Below are 27,081 nucleotides of genomic sequence, written 5' to 3'. Positions count from 1 at the left end.
TTGTATGCTTTCTCTTTAGCTTTTATGCTGTCCCTGACTTCCCTTGTCAGCCATGGTTGCCTCGTCCTCCCTTTGGTATGCTTCTTCTTCCTAGGGATGAATTTTTGCTGTGTCTCCCAAATTACTCCCAGAAACTCCTGCCATTGCTGTTCCACTGTCTATCCTGCTAGGCTCATCTCCCAGTCAATTCTGTCCAGCTCCTCCCTCATGCCTCTGTAGTTGCCTTTATTCAACTGTAATACCATTACATCTGATTCCAGCTTTTTCCTCTCAAATTGCAGGGTAAATTCTATCATATTATGGTCACTTCCTCCTAAGGGTTCCTTCACCTTAAGCTCCCTTATCAAATCTGCCTCATTACACATCACTAAATCTAGAATTGCCTGTTCCTTAGTGGGCTCCACCACAAGCTGCTCCAAAAAGCCATCTCGTAGACATTCCACAAATTCCTTTCCTTGGGATCCACTACCAACCTGATTTTCCCAGTCTACCTGCATATTGAAATCCCCCATGATCACTGTAACCTTGCCTTTCTTACATGCCTTTTCTATCTCCTGGTGTATCTTGTGCCCCACATCCTGACTACTGTTCGGAGGCCTGTACATAACTCCCATTATGGTTTTTTTACTTTTGCAGTTCCTCAACTCTACCCACACAGATTCTACATCATCTGACCCTACGTCATTTCTTGCTATCGATTTAATTTCATTTCTTACTAACAAAGCAACCCACAACACGCCCGACACTAACAGGAGTGGACGATTCCACCCATGATCCCTGCTTTGATCACTACTCTGGGTAGTGCGTTGTACAGCCTTACAATCCTACATGTTAAAAAAAAATTTGCTAAGTTGTCCTAAATTTCTTATGTTTAACCTAACATCCACTTCCGCTCATTGGCAGTGCACTGGCAATTTCACTCAGGCAGATCTAGATCAGTTGAAATGTCCAGGTGGGCTCATAAGGCTGAATGACCTACCCTTGAACTGAGTGGCTTGCCATGCAATTTCAGAGGGCAGGTAACAGTCAACTACATTGCTGTGGGTCTGGAGTCACATGTAGGCCAGACCAGGTAAGAAGGGCAGATTTCCTTCCCTGAAGGATATTAATGAACCAGATGGGTTTTTATGGCAATCAATGATAGTTTCACGGTCACCATTACTGAGCCTAACTTTATATTCCAGATTTATTAGCTGAATATCAATTCCATCAGCTGCCATGGTGGGAGTTGATCCCTTATCTCCATAATATTACCATGGGCCTTTGGATTACTAGCCCACTGACATTACCACTACCCCATCATCTCCCCCTGTGTCTGCCTTCACTGTAGAAGACACAAATAGCATCCCAGAAATAGTTGTAAATCAAGAGGTGAAAGGGAGAGAGGAATTTAAAACATTTAAAATCACCAGGAAAAGGCACTGAGAAAAATAATAGAACTAAAGGCTGACTGGTTCCCAAGAACTAGAGTCTTAAAATAAATGACTGCTATAATAGTAGATGCATTGGTTGTAATTTTCCAAAACTCCTTAGATTTTTCAAGGTCCATTGGATTGGAAAATAGTGAATGTAACTCCTCTATTCAGGAAATGAGAGAGACAGAAAGCAGGAAACTACAGGCCAGGTAGCCTGACATCTATCATAAGAAAAATGCTAGAATCTATCAATAAGAAGGCTATAGCAGGGCACTTAGAGAATCTTAATTCAAGCAGGCAGAGTCAACATAGTTTTCTGATAGGGAAATCATAACTAATTTATTAGAGGTCTTTGAGGATGTATCAAGCAACATCGATGAAGGGGAACCAGTAGACGTGCACTTGGATTTTCAAAAGGCATTTGACAAGGTACCAATCAAAGGTTACTATGCAAAATAAGAGCTCATGGTGTAGGGGGCAACATATTAGCATGGATAGAGGATTGGTTAGCTAACAGGAAGCAGAGAATAGGGATAAATGGGTCAATTTCAGGTCGGCAAATTGAAACAAGTGGAGTGCCACATGGATCAGTGCTGGGGCCTCAACTATTTATGACCTATATCAATGACTTGGATGAAGGGACCAAAAGTATGGTTGCTACATTTGCTGATGAAACTAAGATAGGAGAGTAAGTTGTGAAGTGGACATAAGGAGTCTGCAAAGGGATATGGATAGATTAAGTGAGCAGGCAAAAATTTGACAGATGGAGTATAATGTAGGAAAATGTGAACTTGTCCACTTCGGCAGGGAGAACAGAAAATTAGTACATTATTTAAATGGAGAGGGATTTCAGAACTCTGCAGTGCAGAGGGATGTGGTTGTCCTGGTACATGTATCACAAAAGCTTATTATGCAGGTATGTGATTAGAAAGGCAAATGGAATGTTGTCTTTATTGAAAGGGGAATGGAATATAAAAGTAGGCAACTTTTGCTACAGTTGTACAGGGCATTGGTGAGACCACATCTGGAGTACTGTGTGCAGTTTTGGTCTCCCTACTTAAGAAAGGATATAATTGCATGAGAAGCAGTTCAGAAAAGGTTGACTCAACTAATTCCTGGAATGAAGAGGTTGCCTTATGAGGAAAGGTTGGACAGGTTGGGCCTGTATCCATTGGAGTTTAGAAGAATGAAAGGTCATCTTATTGAGACATATAAGATCCTGAGGGGACTTGACAGGGTCAATGCTGAAAGGGTGTTTCCCCTTGTGAAAGAGACTAGAATTAGACAACACAGTTTAAAAATAAGGGGTCTCCCATTTAAGACAGAGATGAGGAGACATTTTTTCTCTCAGATGATCGTTAGTTAACTCTCTTCCCCAGAGAGCAGTGGAGGCACGGTCATTGAAAATGTTTAAGGCTGAATTAGGTAGATTCTTGATAGACATAGATCTCAAATGGTATGGGGGTAGATAGGAAAGTAAAGTTGAGTCCACAATCACCGCTAGCCTTATAAAATGGCAGAGGAGGTTCGAGGGGACGAATGGCCTACTCCTGCTCATAATTCGTATGTTCATATGTCCACCACTTCTATGAATAAGTTCTGATGGATGGGTGTGAATACTCCTTCCTCCCAATCCTCTGATCTCATTGTCACGCTAGATTAAAAGGTGAGATGGAAGTCCTACCAGTTCTGCTCAGAGCACAACCAGCAGAAATTGTGCCTACTTGTCAAAGACATAATCGTTACATAAGTGCCTCAATTATCCACAATTCTGTTTCTTCCCCCATATCCCCCAATCTTTGCTGCAGTCAATCTATTCAGGTACCACAAAATGACTCCAGATGATTTCTTCTGCTATTTTGGCTAAACTGGTTTCCTCCCCACACCCTAACCAATAACTGTAAACTCTCCAATCCACCCAGTGAAGCAGTCAGCTGAGATGAAGGACACCAAGGGAACAATGAATATGTGGGAGAAAATTCTATGTAACTTTTCTTCAAGAGATTAAGAAATTTGAGGAGACCATTTGTGAGAGAAACTTGTACAAGAAAAGTTTTTGATGAACCATATAGCTTTCCTTAATTCCAAGCTTAAATTTTTTTAACCTATCTTTTTCTATCAGCATAATGGCTTCAATGCTTTGAAATGACTGAAGAAAAACAAGTGCGTGTATCAAACTTGTTTGTGTTGAATACAATATTTTTCTTACACTAGATGCAGCCCTTGCTGGAGCGCAGCGAGTAACTGGATGGCGACTGATTTTTAAACAGATGGCAGCTCTGATAATTAAACGCTTCCACCATACAAGGAGGGATTGGAAAGGGGCCATTGCCAACATGCTGCTTCCTGTTCTGTTTGTCATTCTAGCGATGGCTCTTTTCAGTGTAAAACCTTTAACTGCTGAATATCCCTCACTCAAGCTGTCTCCAGATATATATCGAGATTCGGATGTCTCATTCTTCAGGTAAGATATCTTGATTATGCACTTCAAAGTTCATAGCCCCAGACATGACCTGCTGAGTTTTTCCAGGTAATTCTGTTTTTGTTTTGGAGTTCCAGCATCCGCAGTTTTTTGTTTTTATCTCTAAGAGGAAGTGCTCCTTGTACTCAGTGCATGTAGCTTTAGGTCTGAGGAATAGCTGTATATGCAGACAAGATGACTGGTTGTGCTTTTGATAAACTGCAGATCCACCTATATGTTATCCTAATTTCAGTTTCCTCTGCTGTGTATATGAATCAGGAGAGGCCGGTTTCAGAACTATTGCTATCAGAAAATAATTCCCCTGATTAATATTTAGGACTAAAGTTGTAACTAAGACATTTTTGTTGCAATTTGTTGTATCTAGATTCATTTAACTGTTCCTAGATTAACAATGACATTGAAACCTGGGGATTTATGTGCATCGATCTTTGAAGGTAGCAGGATAGATTGAGTAATTAGCAAAGCATGTAGGATCTTGAGCTTCATGAATAGAAGTATGGCAGCAAAGTTATGCTGAAACTTCATAATGCTCTGGTTAGAGCACAACTGGTCTTTTGCATTGGAGGATGACCTTGGTGGCTGTCCTCTTGCAGGTGTCACTGGCTGAGGAGCCGGTGTCCACACTAGGGACTGACTTTTATGCTGGGGGTGGAGTCCCTCCACACCCCTCCCCATGAAAGTTGGAGCCAACATGCCTTTGCTTGGCTGGCTTGCCTTGCAGCCATTTTATGACTGTCGAGCCTTCAGTTGAATTGAGCTGGGAATTCCACCCCCATCAGAGAGGAAGTCCATGCTCTGAGAGCTGTCGGCAGCTTTCTTGTTGAAACCGCACCACTGGGAGCGGTAGTCACAGTTGGGTCGATAGCACATCCCCGAGGAAGAGACACTGTAGATCTAGACATCAAGTCCAGGGTTTTGTTGGGGCCAGGATTGTCACGTTATAAGAATTAATTTGGGGCATGGGGCTCTGATGCACGCAGGAGGCCTGAAAAGCAGGCACACTCCCTTGCCCAGCCACCAGAGAATTCATTGGGTGGGTGGGCACTTGGTGCCAACCTCCCAGCAGTGGTGAGAGGAAGCCCTTAAATGGCCATTAATTGGCCACTTATGAGCCTCAATTGGTCCATGGGCGAATGGGCCATGCAACACCTCTCCTGCCACTGGTAAAATGGCAGCAGGGTAGGCAGGAGCAGGTAGGTGCGTGGCGCTACTGCTGTGGTGCCCAATTTTACAGTCCCCCTTTACCTGCAATCCTGCCCCCAGGAGCTGTAAAATCCTAGGCAAGGAGTGCCCTGAGAGGAGCACTTAGAAACAGTAGTCCTGCCTTGTAAGGCACATTGTAAGGCCTACAGGCCTGAGAAGGACAGGGACTGGGGGAGACTGCAGGTGCCTCATCCCCTTCTTGCCTTGCCACTGCTGGGTAGAATTCATGGTCAAGACAATGGCATGCAGGTCTGCGCTCATCTCCACACCTACTAATTGCTCTGCTGGATCTGGCTCTCCTTGAAAGTCCCCACCCTCTGAATAAAGTAGGCCATGCATGCAGATGAGAGGGAACTGGAGGGAACTCCCCCACTCCCTGGTACAGGGTGCATACCCTCTGAAATCTCTGCCAATCTTCACTTACCCCATGCTGAACTTTCAGCACCTGCCGCTTTATTGATGACTCTGGAGGCAAGTCATCATCTTGGGGCTCCGAACACTCCTCAGAATTTCAGAGGCCTCAGCTGTCACAGCCTCTAACAGTTGATCAGGCATGTGTGGTGCTCTCACCAAGTTATGACCCCAAAACTATGCTCGAATGCATACCCATCGAGGTGAATGTGTCTATGCTGGTGGAGGGAGCTGGGGAATCATGTGACACTGCACCCATTGAGATCCCCTCCTCCTCAAAGGTGGATGAGTAACTCTTGGAGATGGTAGCCCTCTTGTTTGTGTGATTTACCTGCGTGAGAGAACAGAAAGAAAAAAGGGTTTTGCCTTGCACGTGTCCCTTGACGGAGCTGCATCCATTACTTTCAAAGGGGATGCTGCAGCCTTGCCTGACTGCCATCAATATGGTGGGCTCTCCCTCCCCAGCAGCCACACCCTCACACTTATCAGTTGATGACTCCAAAGGGAACCAAGGTGTGGTACTCACCTATGTCGGGCAGAGAAGGTCACTGACCTGCTTGTGGCACTGTACCTATATTTTCCAGATGACCCCACAGCTGCTGACCTCCTCTGTGACCTCTATCTTGGCTTGCTTGGTTAGGCGGTGGTTGTGGCGGGGGGTGTCTCCTCATTCTGCCCCTGGAGAAGAATTCCTCCTGCCTTGGTGGAGAACATGCAGGGAATCATCACTGAACCGTGGAGCCACCTAGGATCTTCCTTGTGTCATGCCAACAAGTGCCTCTTTCCTCAGGCCTTCACTATGCCTGCCTCGCTGACCTCTTCACCCCCTCCCAATGGCAGGTCTTGAGGAGTAAGCAGCTGTGCAGCAGTTCAAAAGCTAGTGGCCAAGAAGGCTTGAAGTAGTATTCTGGTGCTGGTGTCCCTTTAAAGATGGCGCCAACACATCTGACCATGTCGGCTGCCCCGCTGGCCCTGCCACTGGTGACTGGACGACCAACCTGGCCTGCTGGACATTAATTAGCTGGCCGATACAAGATTGGTCCATGAATGGCAATCAGAGCAGGGGTACCAGTGCCATCCACCTCTGGCTCCGTCTTCCCCTCCTTGCCAATTCACAGAAAATTCCAGCCTGACTCTATGAAACAGTTCAACAAGATAGCACAATGAAGAATACTAATGTACTAGATAATTATTATGGACAGTTTTTTTTTAAAAATTAACTTCAAATTGCAAAGCAGTTGTTCAGCATTCCTGGGTAAGTGGCAGGATATAGCCGCCCAAGATCTTTGATGCTGACTCTGCCAAAGTTCACAACTTCAGAGGGAGGTTGCTAAGCACCTACAATGTATTTGGGACCCTTACCTTTGCTAAAAGTCTCAACAAAAAAAAATTAGCTCAATAAATTGGAAGATAAGGGAGCACATTTAAATGAAAGGCATGTGCACAATCTTTATGCTGTTCTATGCACCGCCCTGCAGCTGTTGATCCAATATCACTTGCGATGTTAGGACCTTAAAAGTTGTAAGTGTGGCAAGGGTGTAGTTTTACACTGCATTTTGAACATGTGCCCTCCTTATTTTTAAGAGGCAGAGAATGAGCTGTAGCATCATAAGAGTGCTTGACATGAGTGAGGAGCATGTGTGAGCAGGCAACATCGTGTGAGAAGCAACCTTTGGGCCAGCCACAAGATGCATGGCATAATTGGTGCTGTTACCTTGCTAAATTCCTTTAAAGGAGCCACTTTCGTCTCCATCTAGGCATAATCCGACAGATGGGGTACACAACATTGAGTCCACAGCCAGTTAAGAATGGTGGGGCCTTAATGTGCTCTAAAAATGGCAAGCTAGGCAACAATCCCCAGACCTAAGTCGTGCACATAGGGATCGGATATACTAATCATTCACTTGCTGACGAGCAGTTTTGCCCCTTTGTTTTGGAATTCCTATCTTTTCATTTATACCTGGCACGTCTGCCTCTTTTCCCAGCCTTAGCTAAAACTCACAAGTATTTAAAATTGATGTTTAAGTTTAATAAAGGTTGAAATAAATATTGCTCTCACGTGCAGGCACATCTTTCAAAGTGGGAATGAACCTGTGTTAACAGCAGTATTCCTATCTCTGTATTAGAAAATGAAGGGTTTGAATCCTGCTCCAGACAGTGCTGGTGAATGGAGACCTCTGACTTTGAATACCAGTTGGTGTAAGTGGCTCACCCCCTATCATGTGGGTTGTGGAAGGCCATAAACCCCTCCCACTGCAAAGGACTAATCACCCTAGCAGCTGGTATAAAGATGGCGACAGTCATGGAAGGAGTGTTCATGTTGGTGTCTGTCATACTGTTAATCAGCCTACAAATCCTTCTACTGCACCATTCTACTCTCCAAGGAAAGTGTGTGATGATGCAAAAACACAAGGGCAAAGCTACCTTGCCAGCAAGGGATAATAATTGAAATGATCTAGAGTGTAATTTCATTGCCAAGCTCCACTGGCCTGGTCTGATTTGTGCCAGCAATGCACATAAAAAAGTTAATTGTGCTGCAGTGGAATTTCAGTCCTGTACTGATCAGTATCAAGCTAGATTTGTGACCACATTATTATTTCTACATGAAAACCATCACTTAAATGCATCTAATACTAGTTTTATAAGCTATGTTTTATGTAATAGCTATTTAATGACTATTAATATACTTGATGACTGTTTACTTGAACATAACTGTTCCTCTAAATGAATGCCATTATTCAGATCACATCTCTAAATTAATTATTGTTAATCTAGATATATATTTAATTCTTAAATGTACTTTAGCTGATACATCTTATTACAGTACAGTGTCCTAAATCCGGCTGTCCAAAAACCGAAGCTGTCTGAAAACCAGACATTTCTATAATATGCTGTGCATCAATTTTAATTGAAAAAAATTCCAAAAGAAATTTACTTGGACAATTCAGATAGGTGCTGCATTGGCGCGGTGTGGGGTTTGACTAGTTATTGGCTTTGATGCTTCACGCATCAATCTATTCCTGCACTACGAGTGACCTTTGACCCCATCTGATCCGACTTGACCCAAAACGTCCATTACTCGAACCACATGACTTGAAATTCAGCCAGATCCAAAATCTGGCATGGCTTCGGTCATGAGGTTTTGAGACACTGTATTATATTGTTTACTGTGCTTCTTCATATAGAGTTGGTAAAATCACTTATATTGTCCTGATAGCGATTAGTCTCTGAAGTATTGTGTTAGGTATTAACCAGAATACTTGTTTGTTATTGCTCACTGATGATTAGGATTATTACTTCTAAGGGACAGCAGTTTCTGCAGACAGTTTGCTAATTGAGGCAATTTTTCTTTAAATAATTTACATCATATTGCTTCATTAATACAGTCTTTGGGAAATGATGTCTCATTTCTGATAGTTATACATATACAAACACAGGAAATAAGCAGATCCACAGAGAGACAGACATGCAACAGCTAGATAGCCAATAATATGTATACAAAACTACCTGGAAAAACTCAGCAAGTCCGGCAGCATCGGCGGAGAAGAAACCAGCCAACGTTTCGAGCCTTCATGGCCCCTCGGCAGAACTAGTTCTGCCGAGGGGCCATGAAGGCTCGAAACGTTGGCTGGTTTCTTCTCCGCCGATGCTGCCGGACTTGCTGAGTTTTTCCAGGTAGTTCTGTTTTTGTTTTGGATTTCCAGCATCCGCAGTAGCTTTTAGCTTTTTGTTTTTATAATATGTATACAAAGACACGCACACATACACATTATAGAAGTAGTACAGATGGACACATTTAACCAAAAAATAAGGCATAGATGGGCATAAGGCTAGAATATACTATCATTCTTAATGTTCTCAATGACACTGGATGACACAGGTTCTGTTGTTGTTGGTTCTATGATGCTGAGAGCCATCTTGTCCATAAGGCTCAGGAGGTGCAGGTGCCCTTTCCCTTCCCAGCTCTGGTCTACTCCCTTCTATTATGTATCATTTTGTCATTCAAGAGGGCAGAATGTCAATAATTGTGTAGCACTGTGTTTGGTGACGTTCCACAGTTGAATAGCTGAAAGTATGTGGAGGGAGAGAGGTGGATGTGTGGCTGGTATCATTGGCAGGTGTATGGGGGTGAGGTGGAGTCCTGAGTGCCAGGCAGAGATGCTGGGCAAGTGATGGGTGTGTGGTACATTGACATAAGAGGTACATAAGAGGTTAGTGGTATGATGGGCAGAAGATGCCAAGATGCTTTTGTTAATCTTGACCACCCAAGCGAGGTCATTTGACTTCTTGTGGCACTGGACCCCGGGGCTTTGATGCCAGGCATTGATGTACCTGGCGCTCCCTCACCATTCTGATATGGTCCTTGAGGACTTCCTGCCCTGCATCCCCATGCAGCCATGGCATCTCTCTTCCTGCCGAGCTCCATCATTAACACCTCCAGTGCCCACTCATTCATCCTGAAACCTTCTCTCTGCCCTGGTGTTCAATTTTCCATCATTTAAATTTCACCATTCTTATGTGCAGCTTCTCTTTAAGAGGGGCAGCCTGTCTTTAAGAAGATCAGTCTGACTGCACCACGAGGTATTGGCACAACATTATTTTTCCTGTTGTTGAGCACAGGGGCAGCCAGGAGTTCAAAGAAGCAGCAGCACAATACCCGCTCGGTCACTCATTGCAATCATGCGGTTGAGGTGAGTGCACCAAATGTAGGTGCTGTCCACCTCATTTGGAACTGGCATGGGCAGGTCATGAATCACAATCCCCATCTCCAATAACCAGGACACAGGTTTCTAGCCCAATGTGCCACGGTCAAGTTTCTCAGTCTGTTTGAAGAGACATGTTGTTTCTTGCCCTGTTTACACTAGTACCAGATTCCCTGCACAGCACACTGTAGAGTTTCAGACTCCCGATGATGTTAAGTTGACACGCAAAAGCTCATGTGAGCAGCTCTGAGCGTAATGATGGTGAGCACCATTCTTTCACTGCTGACTAAAAAATCCAGGCCATTAATTAAAGAAATAATTCAAATCTAATTATTTGGTTAGATGTGTTCAATGTTGTAGCTGTTGCTTTTAATTTGTTAAATTTTACACGTATTGGGTGTTAGTGACAGCGATTATGATAATAACAGTAATTTATGATTTTAGTTTCCCAATTTAATAATGAAATGCATCCTCCCGTTTTTGGAGTTAAAATCAGTATGGCAGAATACAGGATGTTTCTTTCTCTCTGGAATTGTCTGAATAGGCTGCAGTTTGTAATGCAACAATCATTCTCTTCTTGTGACTAACCCTGATTTTCTTACTCTGTACAGTTCTGGTGAGAATGATTTTCTAAACCTGACCTCCGTGTTGCTGAAGTCCATGAAAATACATGAACCTTGTGTTGGCCAAGCCTCCAATCAGTAAGTAAACACTGTACCCTTCATCCTTCTCATTTATACAATGCTTATTAAGGATTATTAGATCTTTTATTTATTTGCGGGATGTGGACGTCGCTGGCTAGGCCAGCATTTATTGCCCATCCCTAATTACCCTTGAGAAGGTGGTGGTTAGCTACCTTCTTGAACCACTGCAGTCCCTGTAGTGTAGGTACACCCACAGTGCTGTCAGGGAGGGAGTTCCAGGATTTTGAGTCAACAACAGTGAAGGAATGGCGATATAGTTCCAAGTCAGGATGGTGAGTGGCTTGGAGGGGAACTTCCAGCTGGTGGTATTCCCATGTGTCTGCTGCCTTTGTCCTTCTAGGTGGTAGCAGTCGTGGGTTTGGAAGGTGCTGCCGAAGGAGATTTGGTGAGTTTCTGCAGTGCATCTTGTAGAAGATAGACACTACTGCCACTGTTCATTGGTGATGGAAGGAGTGAATGTTTGTGGAAGGGGTGCCATTCAAGCAGTTTGCTTTGCCCTGGATCACACCAAGGGCAGTCACTCTCACCTCACCTCTGAAGTTAAGCCATTTCGTCCATTTTTGAACCAAGGCTGTAATGAGGCCAGAAGCTGAGTGACCCTGGCGGAACCCAAACTGAGTGTCAGTGAGCAGGTTATTGCTGAGTAAGTGCCGCTTGATAGCACTGTGGATGGCCCCTTCCTTCACATCACTGATGATGGAGGTTAGACTGATGGGATGGTAATTGGCTGGGTTGGATTTGGCCTGCATTTTATGTACAGTTCATACCTTGGCAATTTCCCACATAGCCAGGTAGATGCCAGTGTTGTAGCTGTACTGGAACAGCTTGGCTAGGGGCGGAGCAAGTTATGGAGCATAAATCTTCAGTACTATTGCTGGAATATTGTCAGGGCCCATAGTCTTTGCAGTATCCAGTTCCTTCAGCCATTTCTTCATATCATGTGGAGTGAATTGAATTGGCTGAAGACTGGCATCTGTTATGCTGGGCCTCTCTGGAGGAGGTTGAGATGGATCATCCAGTGATCTAGTTTGTGAGACAGCTCTCCCAATTTTGGCACAAGCCCCCAGATGTTGGTATGGAGGATTTTGCAGGGTCGGCAGGACTGGTTTTGCCGTTGTTGTTTCTGATGACTAGGTCGATACTGGGTGGTCTATCTGGGTTCATTCCTTTTTATGGACTTTTTAGTGGCTTGATTAGTCTTATTGAATGGAACAGCTTTTATTTGTCCACACATAGAAGGTATAATTTAATCCACCCAAAATGGATGAATTTGGATGGGGTGGATATTAAATTTTAAAATCTCAAACCTGAACTTAACCCATCTTGAACCCGCCCACTTCTGGTTTTAATAGGAATGGGGGAGCAGGTGACCAAGCCCTTGCCAGGCGGTGGGTCAATCATTTAAATATTTAATGGGGCTGCATGCCTCAGATTTTATCTCTTTTGTACCTCAATGCTGGCCGGCTAGATTTCCTGGAACTCGGAAACCTGACAACCAAAGGGAGGTTAGGATTGCTGCATTGAGCGGGTAATTCTTACCCAATATTGTTTATGTATCAGGAGGAGAAGGAGTGATTCAAAAGCTAACTTGTTTCCTTCCTCATGATCAGATCCAAAGCAGTGATCAACCAACACCCCAGGGATCAGCCTCTCCCCTGCCCCTTCTCCAACAATCACTAACCTGCCGAGCTCTGCTGCCTTCCTACTCCTATACTGCGACTACTTCGAGAATATTCTCTGCTCGATAGGAGCTGAACCTGTTACTCCATAAGGAAGACAAACTGATCTATCAAATGCGAATCATTCAGCCATGTTATAGCTAGGCAATGCAACCCCCAATGCTTCCTACTCAGACAATGTAGGGAAGAAAAATTCTGGGAAATTCTTCTCTGACCCCGAGTCAAATCAAAGTGATTTCCAGGCACTAACAGTGAACATGAGCTATATTGCCCAACATTCATGTTTTGTACAATCTTTCGGATGCAGCAACATTACCCTCCTCCAGGAACTAGACTTACTCCCTTTGAATCTTTGCAGTGAATCTGCACCCACTGCACAAGCTGGCTACTTATTCTAAAGGGAAGTGTAGAAGAAGTAGTAAAATGTTAGAGAAAGAAAAGAAAGTTTGAGGGATTTCAGATAATTTGGTAGCATTGCATTGTGAATAAAAAGTGATTGGTGAGATATTTTTGCTAACGCAAACCTCTGTCTATTAGAAAAAGTCAGTGAATGACCATTCTTAGATTTCCTCCATTCCTTCCATAAATCACATGATGCCATTCATTAACTCAGCTGGAACCAGTTTTGAGCTATTTGAAGCTTGGCCTGTATGTCAAGAAATTTTATAACAGCTGGTATCTTTTCTCACACTCTTGCCTTGAAATTAAATTATTTAAATATTAGCGTGTGGCACATGGATTTCCTTTGCTGTATTAAATGAAGTATTAACCCATTCTTAATATGAATTTCTAATTTCAAGGAATTTTGCTGCAATAGTTACATATTTAACTGTTTTATTCCATTCTGTTTTATTGTTAAATAAACATTTGAGTCTTTGTGTACATTGGTAGCCACATTCCACTCAATCCACCCTGTATTTGCATCATGTTATGTGAGCAGAATAGGGTAAACTGTCTCCCTCAAAACACTGTTAAATTGTCAATGCCTAACAGGATTTAACCAGCCAGGTGGAAGAAGACAATTCATTTCATAGAATCATAGAAAGTTGCAGCACAGAAGGAGGCCATTTGGTTTGTCATGCCTGTGCTAGCTCTTTGAAGGACCACCCATGTTGGTCCCACTTCTCTACTTTTTACTTGTGGTCCTATAAGTTCTTCACCTTCAAATACCCGTTCAATTCCCTTTTAAAATTATTTATAGGATCAACTTCCAGCATCTTTTCAGGTATAGCATTCCAGATCCCTACAACTCTGAGTGAAAAAAACTTCCCCTCATCTCCCCTCTGGGTCGTTTGACAATGATTATGACCTGTAATTATTGACCCACTCACTACAGGGAATAATTTTTCACTTTATTCTCATCATCTTGAGGATTGTAAATAAATCTGTTGTAGATTTGGAACTAGTGTCATCACTGCATTGCTCTGAGTTAAATAATATATTTAAAACTGGGAATACATAACACTCCTCACAACTGAATACCCTTGTCGCAAGTGTCATCATGGTAAATGTCATTCATATTGTCTCTGATGCCTTAACATTTTCCCTAAATTGTGATGTCCAGAATTGTTCATAGTACACCAGCTGAGACATAGCCAGTGCTTTATAAAGTTTTAGCATGATCACTTTGCTTTTATATTCTATTCCTCTGTTTAAGCACCCATAGGCTTTTTTAACCATCTCATCATCTTGCTCTGCCACCTTTAGGGATTTGTGTATATGGACTCTGAGGTCTCTTTGCTCATCCATACTTTTGAAAATCATACCATTTTTTTATATAATATCTTTCCAAATTAGTCGTCTAAAAGTGCATCACTTTGCCCTTTTCCACATTGTCACAGGTGTCATCAGGTTGCCCTTGGGGCAACGAGGGATGGGCAATAAATGCTGGCCCAGCCAGCGAAGCCCACATTCCGTGAATGAATAAAAAAAAATTGAACTCCATCTGTCATGTTTCTGATCATTTCACCACCCTATGTCATCCTGGGGTTTTTAATGATCCTCTAAGATTTTGTAAAGGATTCAGATCTGATAGCAATTAGTTGTGTTTAATCACATAGCAGAGATCAACACATTATAGCATTTAGACAGTATTTTACGGTTCCATACAGATCATACATTACCCATTAGTTACTGGACAGCAGGGTAGTGTGTGTCACTTCCTGATCTTTCCTTTCTTCTCTTCCTTATTAGTTCATTAGCTAGGTTGGTGTTAGGCTCCAACTAGCATTTTCATCTACCCACTCAAGCCAGGGTGCTCTTGCCACTGTTTTTTTAACAATTCAGTGCTATTCATTAAAATCCCCTCAATATACTCTTTCTTCTTGACTGTATGATCCAATGGATCCAAGCATTCTCTCACATAGCGTATTTTACCTTGCTAAGTCCCTCTGCATGTACTATTTTCCAACTTTCCTTCTTTCCGCTTAACATCTTGCAGAGACATCCTGTTTTCCTGCCCCCTCTACACTTCTGACCTTGGCTTGTCCAGTCCAATGGTCACCCGGTCACTGGCTGTGATAGTTGTGGCCGTAGCTTGAAAGTTTTAGTTAACCATCAAGTATAAGCACTTCTCTTAAAAGAAAACACCATCTTGCCTGAACAGCGTTTTTTAAAAATAGTTTCTCGTCCAGGCATGCAGTTTACATTTTAGAATTACTTAAAATACTCTTGCTAAAATTACTCAGATTATTGCATCTTTTAAAATTTATTCAGATTATGGCATTATCAAAGAGAATTCTGTAAACATTCACTGGTAAATGAATAAAAGGATCATTTGTAAGTAAATCAGTTCTTGATAATCTTACATCACTATCACTATCTACTACTTTACCAAGTTTCTTATCATTTGCAAACTTTACACCTGAGTCTAGGTTGTTTATAAAAAATTGCAGTTATTGACCCTAAGTTGACCCTTGGGGAAAACCACTGAAAAACAGCTATCCATCACCACCCTCTGTTTCCTGTCACTGAGCCAATTTTGTATCCATTATGCCACTTTCTTGTTGATTCCACGGGTTTTTCTCTTCTTAATAAGCCTCACATGTAGCACTTTGTTGGATACCTTCCGTAAGTCAATGTATACAACAACTGCACTACCTTGATCAATCTTCTTTCCAATTTAAATTTAAGATTCAAGAAAAATATCTGCAATATAAATGACAAAAACACAAAAAGTTAGAACTATTCTTTTCTTGTGCACATTAGAAAGATATTAATGATGCATGTTGTTTCTTAAGCTAAGAGTAGAAATCTTCTGTAAATGTTGGCCAAAATTGTCATTTCAGGTAACTCTAGGATGATGGAATATAAGTCTCTGTTTGTCAAGCTGCCAAAAAAATCCTTTATTTTTTGAATGGCGCAGTTCAAAATCATGCAAAACAGTTAATTCAATGAGGATGTATTACCACTCGAAAAAAAGCCCAGCATATAGATTATCCAAAGTTGTGTCTGGGCTGTCATTATTTCACATGATTATAACAGGACCACAAGGTTACTAATGCTTCAATCAGACATTCAAGGTTGCGCCATGAACACAAGGATATCAGCAAATCTTTTCAAACTGCTTGTTCTGCCTTTGCAGCTCTCAGTTTAATACCTCACCTGAAAGACAGCACCTCCAATCACGCAGCACAGTGCTGTCCTGAAGTGCCAGTTTAGATTATATGCTCAAATTTCTGGAATGAAGCTTAAACCTACAACTTTCTGAGTTGAGATGAGAATGTCACCATTGGACTAAGGCTGACACAAGAAACCTGGATGGTCAACATTTTTAGATATCTGTGCTTGTTACAGTAATCTTGGCTTTGACCTGTTATTGGACATGATATACAATAAATAAATATGCAGACAAGTCACAATGCTTACTTATATGCTGTATGTTTATTATTCTTGCTGAAAAAATATCTAAGCAATAAACTGATACATTTTTTTCTTATGAACAGTACTCCATGCTGGTGGAACGGTGCTTCAGAACCACAGAATTTTGTGGGCCAATGTAATTGTGATAATGGTTATCAGGTAGGAAAAATGAACTAATTCTCAATACTTACTTGACACACAACAGAGAATATTAACTAATATGACAAGCTTAATTCGTGCCAGTTATTAAGATCTCTCTTGTTCAGGTCTCCCGGTGTTCCCATGAGCTATAACACTTGTTGCAGTGTTAAACTGTGGATATGCTTTTTTTTTTAATATTTCAGATTTGAAATTGTATCAGTTCTGAAATGAGAGCCCATAATGAAAGTCAGTGGAAGAAAAAAAGCCAAAACAAATTCAAAAAACTAAATAACGGAATGAAAAAGGAATGAAGGAGATTTGTGACAGGCTTACACACCGGCAAACATAATTCACTAACAAAAACTTGTATTTATATAGTGCCTTTAATGTAATTAAACATCCCAAGGTGCTTCACAGGAGCACTTAAAAAGCATGGATTGACGCCCAGCCAGATAAGTTATAATGGCTCAGATTTTGGAGTAATGACAGTGAAATTGCCAGCGTTCCCCATCTTTACTCCTTTGAAAATGACAGCAACTTCTGAAGCCCATGTTCAAAATAATTTGGAAATCCATAAGTTCCTGTCAATAATCCTACGCTTTTCCAGAGGGTATGCTATTGAGGTGATTGGAACTGTCACTTATAATTGTGCTAAAATGTAATTAATTTCAGTAGTTAAAGAGTCAATTTAAATTTTAGCTTTCTGATACTTTCTGCTTCAATATAGTTTTTAAAAAGGAAATATAATTGCTTTATTCCAGTTTTCTTAGTGACATAATTACTCCATACTTGTATCCAAGTTTGCATCAGCCATAGAAAAGGGCATATAGGTAAAACAGCATTCCCTGAGCTGAGACATGTACCTGCAGAGAGGAATGTTATTGGCAATCTTGTAATCCTGTAAGACCTCATTTTCAGCAAGACTGAGTCAGAGTTGGAAAACTAGCAGTTAATTCTAGTCAGCTATTTTATGGTCCTCTAAATTTGCAGTGCTTGCTTTCCCATTAGAATTTCATGGGATTATTTCCAGTAAGTTCTTATTTAACTATGTCCCTGAATACCTTGCTTAGGCTTGGTCTAGTTGCTTTGAACGAAAAAAGTCAAGTTGGTGCAACTGTATTTGTACTGATAAATAGTATCATCCGATGCATAAATTAGACTGATCAGAAGCAACTTAAAACAAAAGCTCAAATTAAGACAAGTATAAAACAGCATTCATAAATTGTTTGATAAAGTTATTTATGAACAGTCTAGAGAGCTCCAACAGGAGCCAATAATGTTTAAATTAAGATAATTGTTCTCTGCCAGTGTTAATTATTATTGTTTGGATCTGGGGCTTTTCCTGGGGCCCCCTGCTGAGGCCCCAGGAAAAGCCCCATCAAGCCCCAGCTCCATTGAAACCTTTTAAATAGCCTTTGAACTCATTAAGACATGGCTGCTTCACGTGACGTATGTGGAGGGGCATGGGTGGAAGACTACCCCATGGTCCTCCCCAACCATAAACATGGGGTGAAATCCAGTTACAATTTGATTCCAACTCTTCTTCTCACCTCTGATCCAGAATTTTACAGGTTTTCCTTCTTACTTAAGAACATAAAGATGGGAGCAAGAGTAAACCATTTGGCCTTTTGAGCCTGTTCCTCCATTCAACAAAATTATGGATGATCTTTTATCCTTAACTCCGCCTTCCTGCTCTATCCCCAAACCCCTTAATTCCCTTAGTATTCAAAAATCTATTGATTTCTGACTCGAATAGTGACTGAGCATCAACAGCTCTCTGAGATAGAGAATTCCAAAGATTCACAACCCTTTGAGTGAAGAAATTTCTCCTCATCTCAATCTTAAATGGCCAACTCTTTGTCTGAGATTGTGACCCCATATTCTAGATTTCCCAGCCAGAGAAACATTTTCTCAACATCTACTTTGTCAAGCCACTTAAGAATGTTCTATGTTTCAATTAGATCACCCCTCATTCTTCTAAACACCAGGGAATACAGGCCAAGCATACTCATTTTCTCTTCATAGGACAATCCCCTTATCCCAGGACCCAGTCTACTGAACCTTAATTGCAACCCTACTAGGGCAAGAATGTCCTCCTTAGGTAAGGAAAGCAAAACTACACACTACAGCTCCAGGTGTTTCTTTTTTTTAATTTATCCTTTGTTGTGGGTGTCATTGGCAAGGCCAGCATTTGTTGCCCATCCTAACTGCCCTTGAACTGAGTGCCATGCTGGACCAGAGTGAACCACATTGCTGTGGGTCTGGAGTCATATGTAGGCCAGACCAAGTAAAGACAGCAAATTTCCTTCCTTAAAGGACATTAGTGAACCAGATGTATGACAATTGACAGTTTCATGGTCACCATTACTGAGACTAGCTTTCAAATCCAAATTTATTTATTGAATTTAAATTCCACCAACTACCATGGTGGGATTTGAACCCATGTCCCCAGAGCATTAGCCTCGGCCTCTGGATTACTAGTCCAGTGACATTATCACTACCCCACCATCTCCTCTATATTAGTGTTATCTCACCAATTCCTTTGTAACTAAAGCTAACATACCATTTGCCTTCCTAATTGCTGTTCATTCATGGTAACTTTCTGTGATTCATGTACAAGGATACCCCAGTCCTTCTGGATGCAAACACTTCCAATTCCTCACCATTTCAAAAATACTCAGCTTTTTTTTATTTTTCCTACCAAATTTTCCACATTATATTGCACCTGCCATGTTCTTGTCCACTCACCAACCTGTTTATATCCCTCTGCAGCCTCTTTACATCCTCTTCATCACTTACTTTCCCACATAACTTTGTATCATTAGCAAATTTGGATACATTACACTCAGTCCCCTCATCTAACTTGCTAACATAAATTGTAAATAGGTGAGGCCCAAATATTGATCCTTGCAGTGCCCTGCTAGTTAGCCCCTGCCAACCTAAAAATGTCCTGTTTATTCCTACTCCTTGTTTTCTGTCCATTAATCATTCCCAATCCATACTCATGTATAATTCCCAATCCCATGAGTCCCAATTTTCTGTAGTAATCTCTTGTATGGAACCCTAGAAAATGCATTTCGAAAATCCAAATTGGCATATTTGCAATTTTGAGGCCTCAGTGTTGAAATCAGGACTCATTGCACTCATCACCTGCACCACTTATTGGTTCACAGGACCTCAAGTTGCAAAATTTATTATCTTCCTCCGTTTTCACACTCCTACAATCTTTAAGATGTTGAAACCTGAGTTTGTTTTCAACTAATCATTACTTACTGATTTACTTTGCTGAATGTTTCCTCAGCCTTTGCGGTGTCTTGTTCTATGGTCTTTATCAGCCTCAGTAAAAGAGGTGTAACTGTCTGATTATATTTGCCTTACAGCAATGTCCTGCACCAAGTGCTACAGTGTCCTACTACAGAAATAATGAGGGAGACACCCTGTACAACCTCACAGGTTACAATCTGGAAGACTATTTAATATCAACAGAAAACATATTTGGACAAAAAAGGTAAAGCACATTTGGTCCAATCAGCCTTATGAACAATAAATTTAAAATATTAATTCCATGCTTTCAAATATAAGGCCATCTGTTCAGTGTGCTTTTATTGGTACAGTTGCCAGATGGCCTCATTATGAATGCTTACCCGAGCTCCAAGAATGGCTAATGTAGTGCGACCTCAGCAAGCAATGTTTATATGACTGAAGAGGGTCAGAACATTTTGACATCTCTATTATCTTGTAATAACCTGCTGATTTTCTAAAGAGTTTTTTTGTCGTCTGTGTATTTATTTGTGGGCTGGGGTGTGAAGTGGTGAAAAGCTTCTGAGATAGATAGTTACTATGAATGGCTGCGGTTAATTGACACTTTGAAGAGATGGTAAGCTGCGCCTTTTCTCAAAGGATCTTTTCAAAGCCTCTGCTTATTGTGTCAATTTCAGAATCATTTCAAAGATTTGCTAGACTTGCCAGTGGTTCATCGATTATATACATAGTGGATACTGGGAGAGTGGATATGGAAGATGCATGGGGCATGGGAAATGTGAGGAGTCCTGGAGGGGCATGGGAGATATATATGCATGGGCATGGGAGAAATGAGGAAACATGGAGGGAAAATGGGGTATATGAGGAAGCACAGAGGGACCACTAGGGGTATGTGGGATTTGTGGGGGGAGGTGTTCGGTGAGGTCTGAGTTTTTGATGACCTGACATTCATCATTACAACTAGGCTTATATCCCAGTGTCATCTGGCCTTGTCATCTGTCCATATCCATTGCAGCTATGGGTTTGCCTGAAGAGGTGGCGGGCCTACTTCCATCCTGCCCGTCTCCCAAGAATGAAAATATGGTGAATGGAGGGAACCTCCTTATTGAAGACAAGTTTGCAGATTCAGGAATTTTCCTGACTCCCGACATTCACCTCCTTTATGAAAATATGACCCTAACTCTCAGAATTGGATAAAATGCTATCAGTTGTCAACCTAAGCTTTATTTACTGTTACAATTTAGGCGTGGGTCCATACCAGATCAGAAACAACTATAGTCCAGGTCATAAGTGAATGAAAAAGTCCTGTCTAAATGTCATCTGCTTAAATCAGAATGCATTTTTCCCTGGTGGATTTTGGACTCATGGGACAGGATTTTCCCCTTGGCGATTTGGGGGCGGGGCCCACTCACCGAGGGGAAAATGACACAAGATGACGTCGGGAGGAACCCCTGATGTCATCCTGGTCCCTTTAAATTTTTAGGAAGGCGGGCGGACAGCGAAATCAGCTGTCCGCCCGCTGACTTGTCAATGGCCAATTAAAGCCATTGACAGGCTCATTAAGATAATTAAAGACCTGCCCGTCCAAGCTTAAGGCTGGCGGGCAGGCCAGGAGCCCCAGCGGGCTCCAGATTATTCATGAAACTTCATCCACTGGCGGGATGAAGTTTCATGTCTATTTTTTAAACATTTAATACATTTTATGTATTTATTATTAACATGTCCCATCTCATGTGACATTGTCACATGAGGAGGACATGTTAATAATTTCAATATTTATCTATTTTTAGACTTTACTTGCCTATCACGAATCTCCCTGAGACAGGACTTTGCCTCAGGGAGCAGTGCGCTCTTTCGCACATGCACGAAAGAGCGCACTTTGACAGCTAGGGATTCCCTCCCCCCTTACACAGGAAGCTCATAGCGCTTCCTATCAGGCAGGCTGCTGGGCGGGTCTTAATTGGCCCGCCCACACAAAATGGCGGCAGGCCCTGTTTTGGTGGCGGGGGCCGGATGTCCGCCCGCCGCCGAGCCGGTGGGGCCCACCCGTCATCCGAGGGCAAAATTCTGCCCATGGCGATTGACTCATCTTATCTGCTGAGCTGATGGGAGTTCTTGGGTGATGAACAGTGAAATTGGAATGTGTTGTTGTTATTTGTCCTTTGAGGCGAAGGTGACCATATTCATTATCTGGAGCGTTTGGGATATATGGAGAAGGAAAAGGGAGAAGGAAGCACTGCAGTGTAGGAAAGTCTTGTCTGAAGCTAGGTTTGAAGTTTAAGAGATCAAATAGATGGTAACCTGCACCATCCTCTACTTGAGAGCACATTGTCCTGTCACCAACTGTAAAAGCAGAAAAATGGTTAATTTCCCATCATAGCCATCCGATCCCTAATATAAAATATTCTATACCATGCGCTAAGCATTGCTACTAACTTAAATGTGGAACTTTCGCTTGCTACTCAATATGTAGTCACCTGTTCTCAACACTTGTATTAACAGATTAGGAGGATGGTCAATTGGACATGAGCTGCCTGATGATCTCAAGGAAAACAATTTCACTCAATTGGGAATTAACTCTTTAATGAAGGTAGGAACAGTCCATGCAACAATACAAGATTATTACAAGATTATTGGGAATATATGTTTGTGTATTGTTGGAGGAAAAGTACAATAAAATTAAAAGCATTTTTCAGAGGTTAAAGGTGCAGGGAGGCCAAATGCTGAGTCCACAAACCAAAAAGGTTATCCTCCATTTCTCTTCACGCTTTCTGGGAACAGACTTCATTGATTGCTGCTTGCCTGTCCTGCGCTTGCAGAGTTTGGGATTCCAGGAAATTTCCATCCATTTCCATCTCTGCATCATCTTCGAAAGGAAAGACAGATAAACAAAATAGAAGAAAGAAAAAGAAAGACTTAAATTTGTGTAGTACTTTTCCAACCTCAGTCAACGAATTAGCGACTATAGTAATGTAGGAAACACAGCGGTCAATTTGTTACAGTAATAAGATAATCAGATTATGCGTCCTTTTACTGAGGGGTAAGTATCGACCAGGACACTAGTGAAAATGCCTCTAACCTTTGTTGGATAGTTCCATGGGATCTTTTACAACCATAAGACAAGTTTTCACTTTAATGTTTTATCTGAAGGGTGGCACCTCTAATGGAGCAGCACTCCTTCAGTGCCGAACTAGTGTGTCAGCCTAGAGCTTGTGCTTACAGTCCAAGAATGGGACTCCCACACACAACCTTCTGACTCAAAATGAGTGTGTTACCAGTGAATCACAGCTGATACAAGGACAGAGTGGTATGGGGACTGCAGTGAGGCAGGCAGATCAGCTGAATTTTATGTCACAAAGAAAGGAGATCAAGTCACCTCTCCACCTTCCAAACTCTCAAACTATCTGTTCTTTTGCACTGGGTTCATTCAGAACCAGTCAAAATTGCAATTACAGTATTTTTGACACATTAATTTTGGCCTTGTCCATTTCAAATATTTGTTCTACTCGTTCTTGGGATGCGAGCATCACTAGCAAGACCAGCATTAATTTCCCATACTTAATTTCCTTTGAGAAGGTGGTGGTGAGCTGTCTTCTTGACCACTTCAGTCCATGTGATGAGATTGTACACTCTGTTACCACTTTGCACTAACGGTGAAGGGAATAGATGTTTAAGATGGTGGGTGGGGTGCCAATCAAGTGGGTTGCTTTACCTTGGATGATGTCAAGCTCCTTGAGTGTTGTTGGAGCTGCACTCATCCATGCCAGTGGTGAGTATTCCATCTCACTCCTGACTTGCGCCTATAGATTTTGGACAGGTTTTGGGCAATCAGGAAGTAAGTTACCACAGAATTGTCAGCCTCTCTCCTGCCCTTTTAGCCACAGTGTTTCCCTGGCTAATTCAATTCAGTTTCTGGTCAGTGGTCACCTCCCAGGATGTTGCTGATGGGATATTCAGCAATGGCAATGCTGTTGAATGTTGAAGGGGAGATGTTTAGATCCTCTCTTGTTGAAGATGGTCATTGCCTGACACTGGTGTGATGTGAATGTTACTTGCTACCTATCAACATATGCCAAAATGTTGTCCAGGTCTTGCTGCATGTCGGAATGGACTGCTTCAGTATCTGAGGAATTGCAAATGATACTGAACATCGTGCAATCATTAGTGAATATTCCCACTTCTGATTAGAGGGCATGTCATTGATAATGCAGCTGAGGACAGCTGGGCCCACTATGCTGAGGAACTCTTTCAGCAGTGATTGGCCTACAACAACCACAAACGTCTTCCTTTGTGCTAGGTATGACTCCAACCAGTTTCCCCCTGATTTCCATTGACTAATACACTAAACTACAAAAATGATTTCCCCCCTTTAACTTCAGACATGCCTGAAGATCCCACGCCACAGTTATATTTTATGTCCACACTCTGAAGTATAACAGTTTTCACAAGAGCCAGTCCAATATTACTTCCAGCTTCCAAAGGGTTCAGTTCTCCCCATTATGCCAAGTTGTAATGTCGTGTGACTGTCAAAAGGGCACTTCTTTCAAATTCTCGAGAAGTCCTGAACTGAATACCAGCAGTGAGGACCTATTCAGATGATTCCATCCCCCACCCTCTAGCCGCACTAGGATGAAGATTCCAGATTCCTTAGATTGCCATGGGATGCACCTCTTTAACCAGAGACGATCATCCGTCCCACATTCTGCCTGGTAGCTCATAGAAGGGGCACCACACTCTCTTCTCTGCTGACCACATACTAACTACAGTCCCTTACCTCTTTGTCAGGTCTCTCTCTCTCTGTCTGAAATCTTGGAGACTGAAAGTCTGTCCACAGTCAACACAGCTGTTCTTTTCTTTGTTTTCTTTGTTTACTCCCATAATTCTCACTCTGGACCTTCTTGTCCCCACAGCAACCAAGCCACTCAGGATCGTTGTTGGGCAGAATTCAGAATAGATCACATGGCTGTTCACTACTCAATTTTACCTTAAATCAAAGAGATGGTTTAAAACATAACAATTTTATAAACTTTGCATCCATGACAAATGCCTTGATGTTGTTGGAGCCCATAGCCTTTGCTGTATCCAGTGCCTTCAGCTGTTTCTTGATATTATAAGAAATGAATTGGATTGCCTGAAGACTGGCATCTGTGATGATGGGGACCTCAGAAAGAGGCTGAGATGGATCATCCACTCAGCAGTTCTGGCTGATGATGCTTACAAGTGGGTCAGCACTCATGTATTGGGCTCCCACATAATTGAAGATGGGGATGTTTTTGGAGCCTCTTCTTCCAATTAGTTACTTAATTGTCCACCACCACTCATGACTGGATGTGGCAGGAATGCAGAGCTTTGATTTGATTCATTAGTTGTGTGACTGCTTAACTCTGTCTATCACATGCTGCTTCTGCTGTTTGGCATGCATGTAGTCCTGTGTTGTAGCTTCAGCAGATTGGCATCTCATTTTTAGGTATGCCTGTTGCTGCTGCTGGCATGTTCCCCTACATTCTTCATTGAATCAAGCTTGGTCCTCTGACTTGTGTGATGAATATCTAGTTCGTGGTTAACATTTTAAAGGTAATGTTTAGTTCTGGGAAGATTAAAGTTTAACTGTAGAAAATTGGATAAAGTTTATACAAAATTGGATAAATGCAACTAAAGCAGCTTGGAGTCTATTAGACTTAAGGGGCTGGGACCATGTTGACTTAAGGGGTTAACAAATAGAAAGGTAAGAGCCATAAAACAGCAGGTGGGCTTATTTAACTGGAGAACTTGAGACGTGGTATCTACACTGCTTGCAAAGAAGTGCAGTCTAGAGAGATGTTTTGTTTTGGGATTTAGAGCTAAATTAGTTTAAAAGCATTCAGTGAACCCTGAAATGGTGTGTCGTCAAGGAGATGGATGGAATTTAAGAATGTTCTCTGGTTTCAATTTATATGAGTGTTTAGCAGCAGGGGAAGAAGCTATACTGGAAAGGTACTGTTGTTAGCAGGCTCCAGGCGGTTAGGGCTTGACGAATCCTTGGGAGCTGTTTGGTGCACTTAGAACTCAGGAGAAGTCCTGTGGAGCTGAGTAGGTGGCAGAAGGTCACTGGTTCCTTGCTGGAGATGGTTAGGGTTTGGAAGAAGCCCTGGGAGCTTTTTATAGGTCAGTGCAGCTGAGAGACTGGAGTTTGGAGAAACCAGGGGCAATGCCAGCTTAGTGAGGCTAATGGCCTTCCAAAGAGTTGGAAGTGTGCTGGTAATTACAGGTGGGAGTGCAGCTTTGTAAATCCCGTAGAACACAGTCTCAGGGGAAGAGATTGAACCTTTATTAGGTGAGCAGTTGGTAAGGCACTTCAAGTTGGAGTGGCTTGTAAGTGAATTCAGAGGCTAGGTCTTTGAAAGTGAAGACTAGAAATCCTTCTTGAGGGAGACAGAATTTTAATGAGATATTGTGACTCTCAGTGGTCACTGACATCTGGGTGGATTGCTGAGAAATCTGCACATTCTGTCTTGGTCACATCTGCCATTTAATCTGCAGTGTAGTATGTTTGACCATAGTTTGCCCATTAATTCATATTTACCTCATGTTAATTCTGAATGTATAAGGTAGATTGTTTTACTTTTTTGACTTTGTATAGTAATGTTTGTTTTGTTTGTTTAAACTTTAGCTTTATTCTCTTAGTGGGTAACTGGGATTTCAAACTTTGTCTACTTTAAACAAAAAGTTTCTGGTAAGTAACCAGATTGTAATACTTGCTGATAATGGTGTAGTGAGGCAAATGCTAGGCTATGAGGTTATAGATTGTGGTTGAGTGCAATTTCACTGCTGCTGATGACCCACAGTGCCTCTTAAATGCTCAGTTTTGAGCTGCTGGAGCTGTTCTTATCATATTCAATTTAGCACAGTGATAGTGCCACACAACACAATGGAGGGTGTCCTTAATGTGAAGATGGAGCTTTGTCTCCTCAAGGACTGTGCGATGGTCCCTCCCACAAATATTATTATGGACAGATGCATCTGTGACAGTGTCAAGAAAATATAATAATGTCTATAATGTTATTGGAAATGATTTTAAAACAGAGTTCTAGTGGCATTTGTGTCTATATGTGTATGCCTTACTTGGATTAAAGCCTGCTGGTCCAGAGGCTTTGATGTATAGAAGAGAAGTAAGTTTGAAATGTTAATTAGATAAACATAGGGAAGGTAGAAGGTGAAATGTAAAGGGGGAAATTTGCATTT

The 27,081-nt window shown here is 41.9% G+C and overlaps 1 protein-coding gene across 1 annotated transcript in view; it reads left to right on the top strand.

Moving 5' to 3' along the window:
- LOC144678766 (ATP-binding cassette sub-family A member 13-like) overlaps positions 1-27,081 on the top strand; it is a 222,462-nt gene that overhangs the window by 128,962 nt on the left and 66,419 nt on the right. Inside the window, exons 26-30 of the mRNA XM_078538645.1 lie at positions 3,630-3,879; positions 10,826-10,915; positions 16,542-16,617; positions 19,980-20,107; positions 22,363-22,450. Coding sequence (XP_078394771.1) covers positions 3,630-3,879; positions 10,826-10,915; positions 16,542-16,617; positions 19,980-20,107; positions 22,363-22,450 — 632 coding nt within the window. The remainder of the gene's footprint in view (positions 1-3,629; positions 3,880-10,825; positions 10,916-16,541; positions 16,618-19,979; positions 20,108-22,362; positions 22,451-27,081) is intronic.

The sequence above is a fragment of the Cetorhinus maximus genome, chromosome 3 (assembly GCF_964194155.1).
Source record: "Cetorhinus maximus chromosome 3, sCetMax3.hap1.1, whole genome shotgun sequence".
In the NCBI taxonomy this organism is placed as follows: domain Eukaryota; kingdom Metazoa; phylum Chordata; class Chondrichthyes; order Lamniformes; family Cetorhinidae; genus Cetorhinus; species Cetorhinus maximus.
The sequence above is the reverse complement of the archived record's forward strand: the minus strand, read 5'-3'. Positions and strand labels throughout refer to the sequence as shown.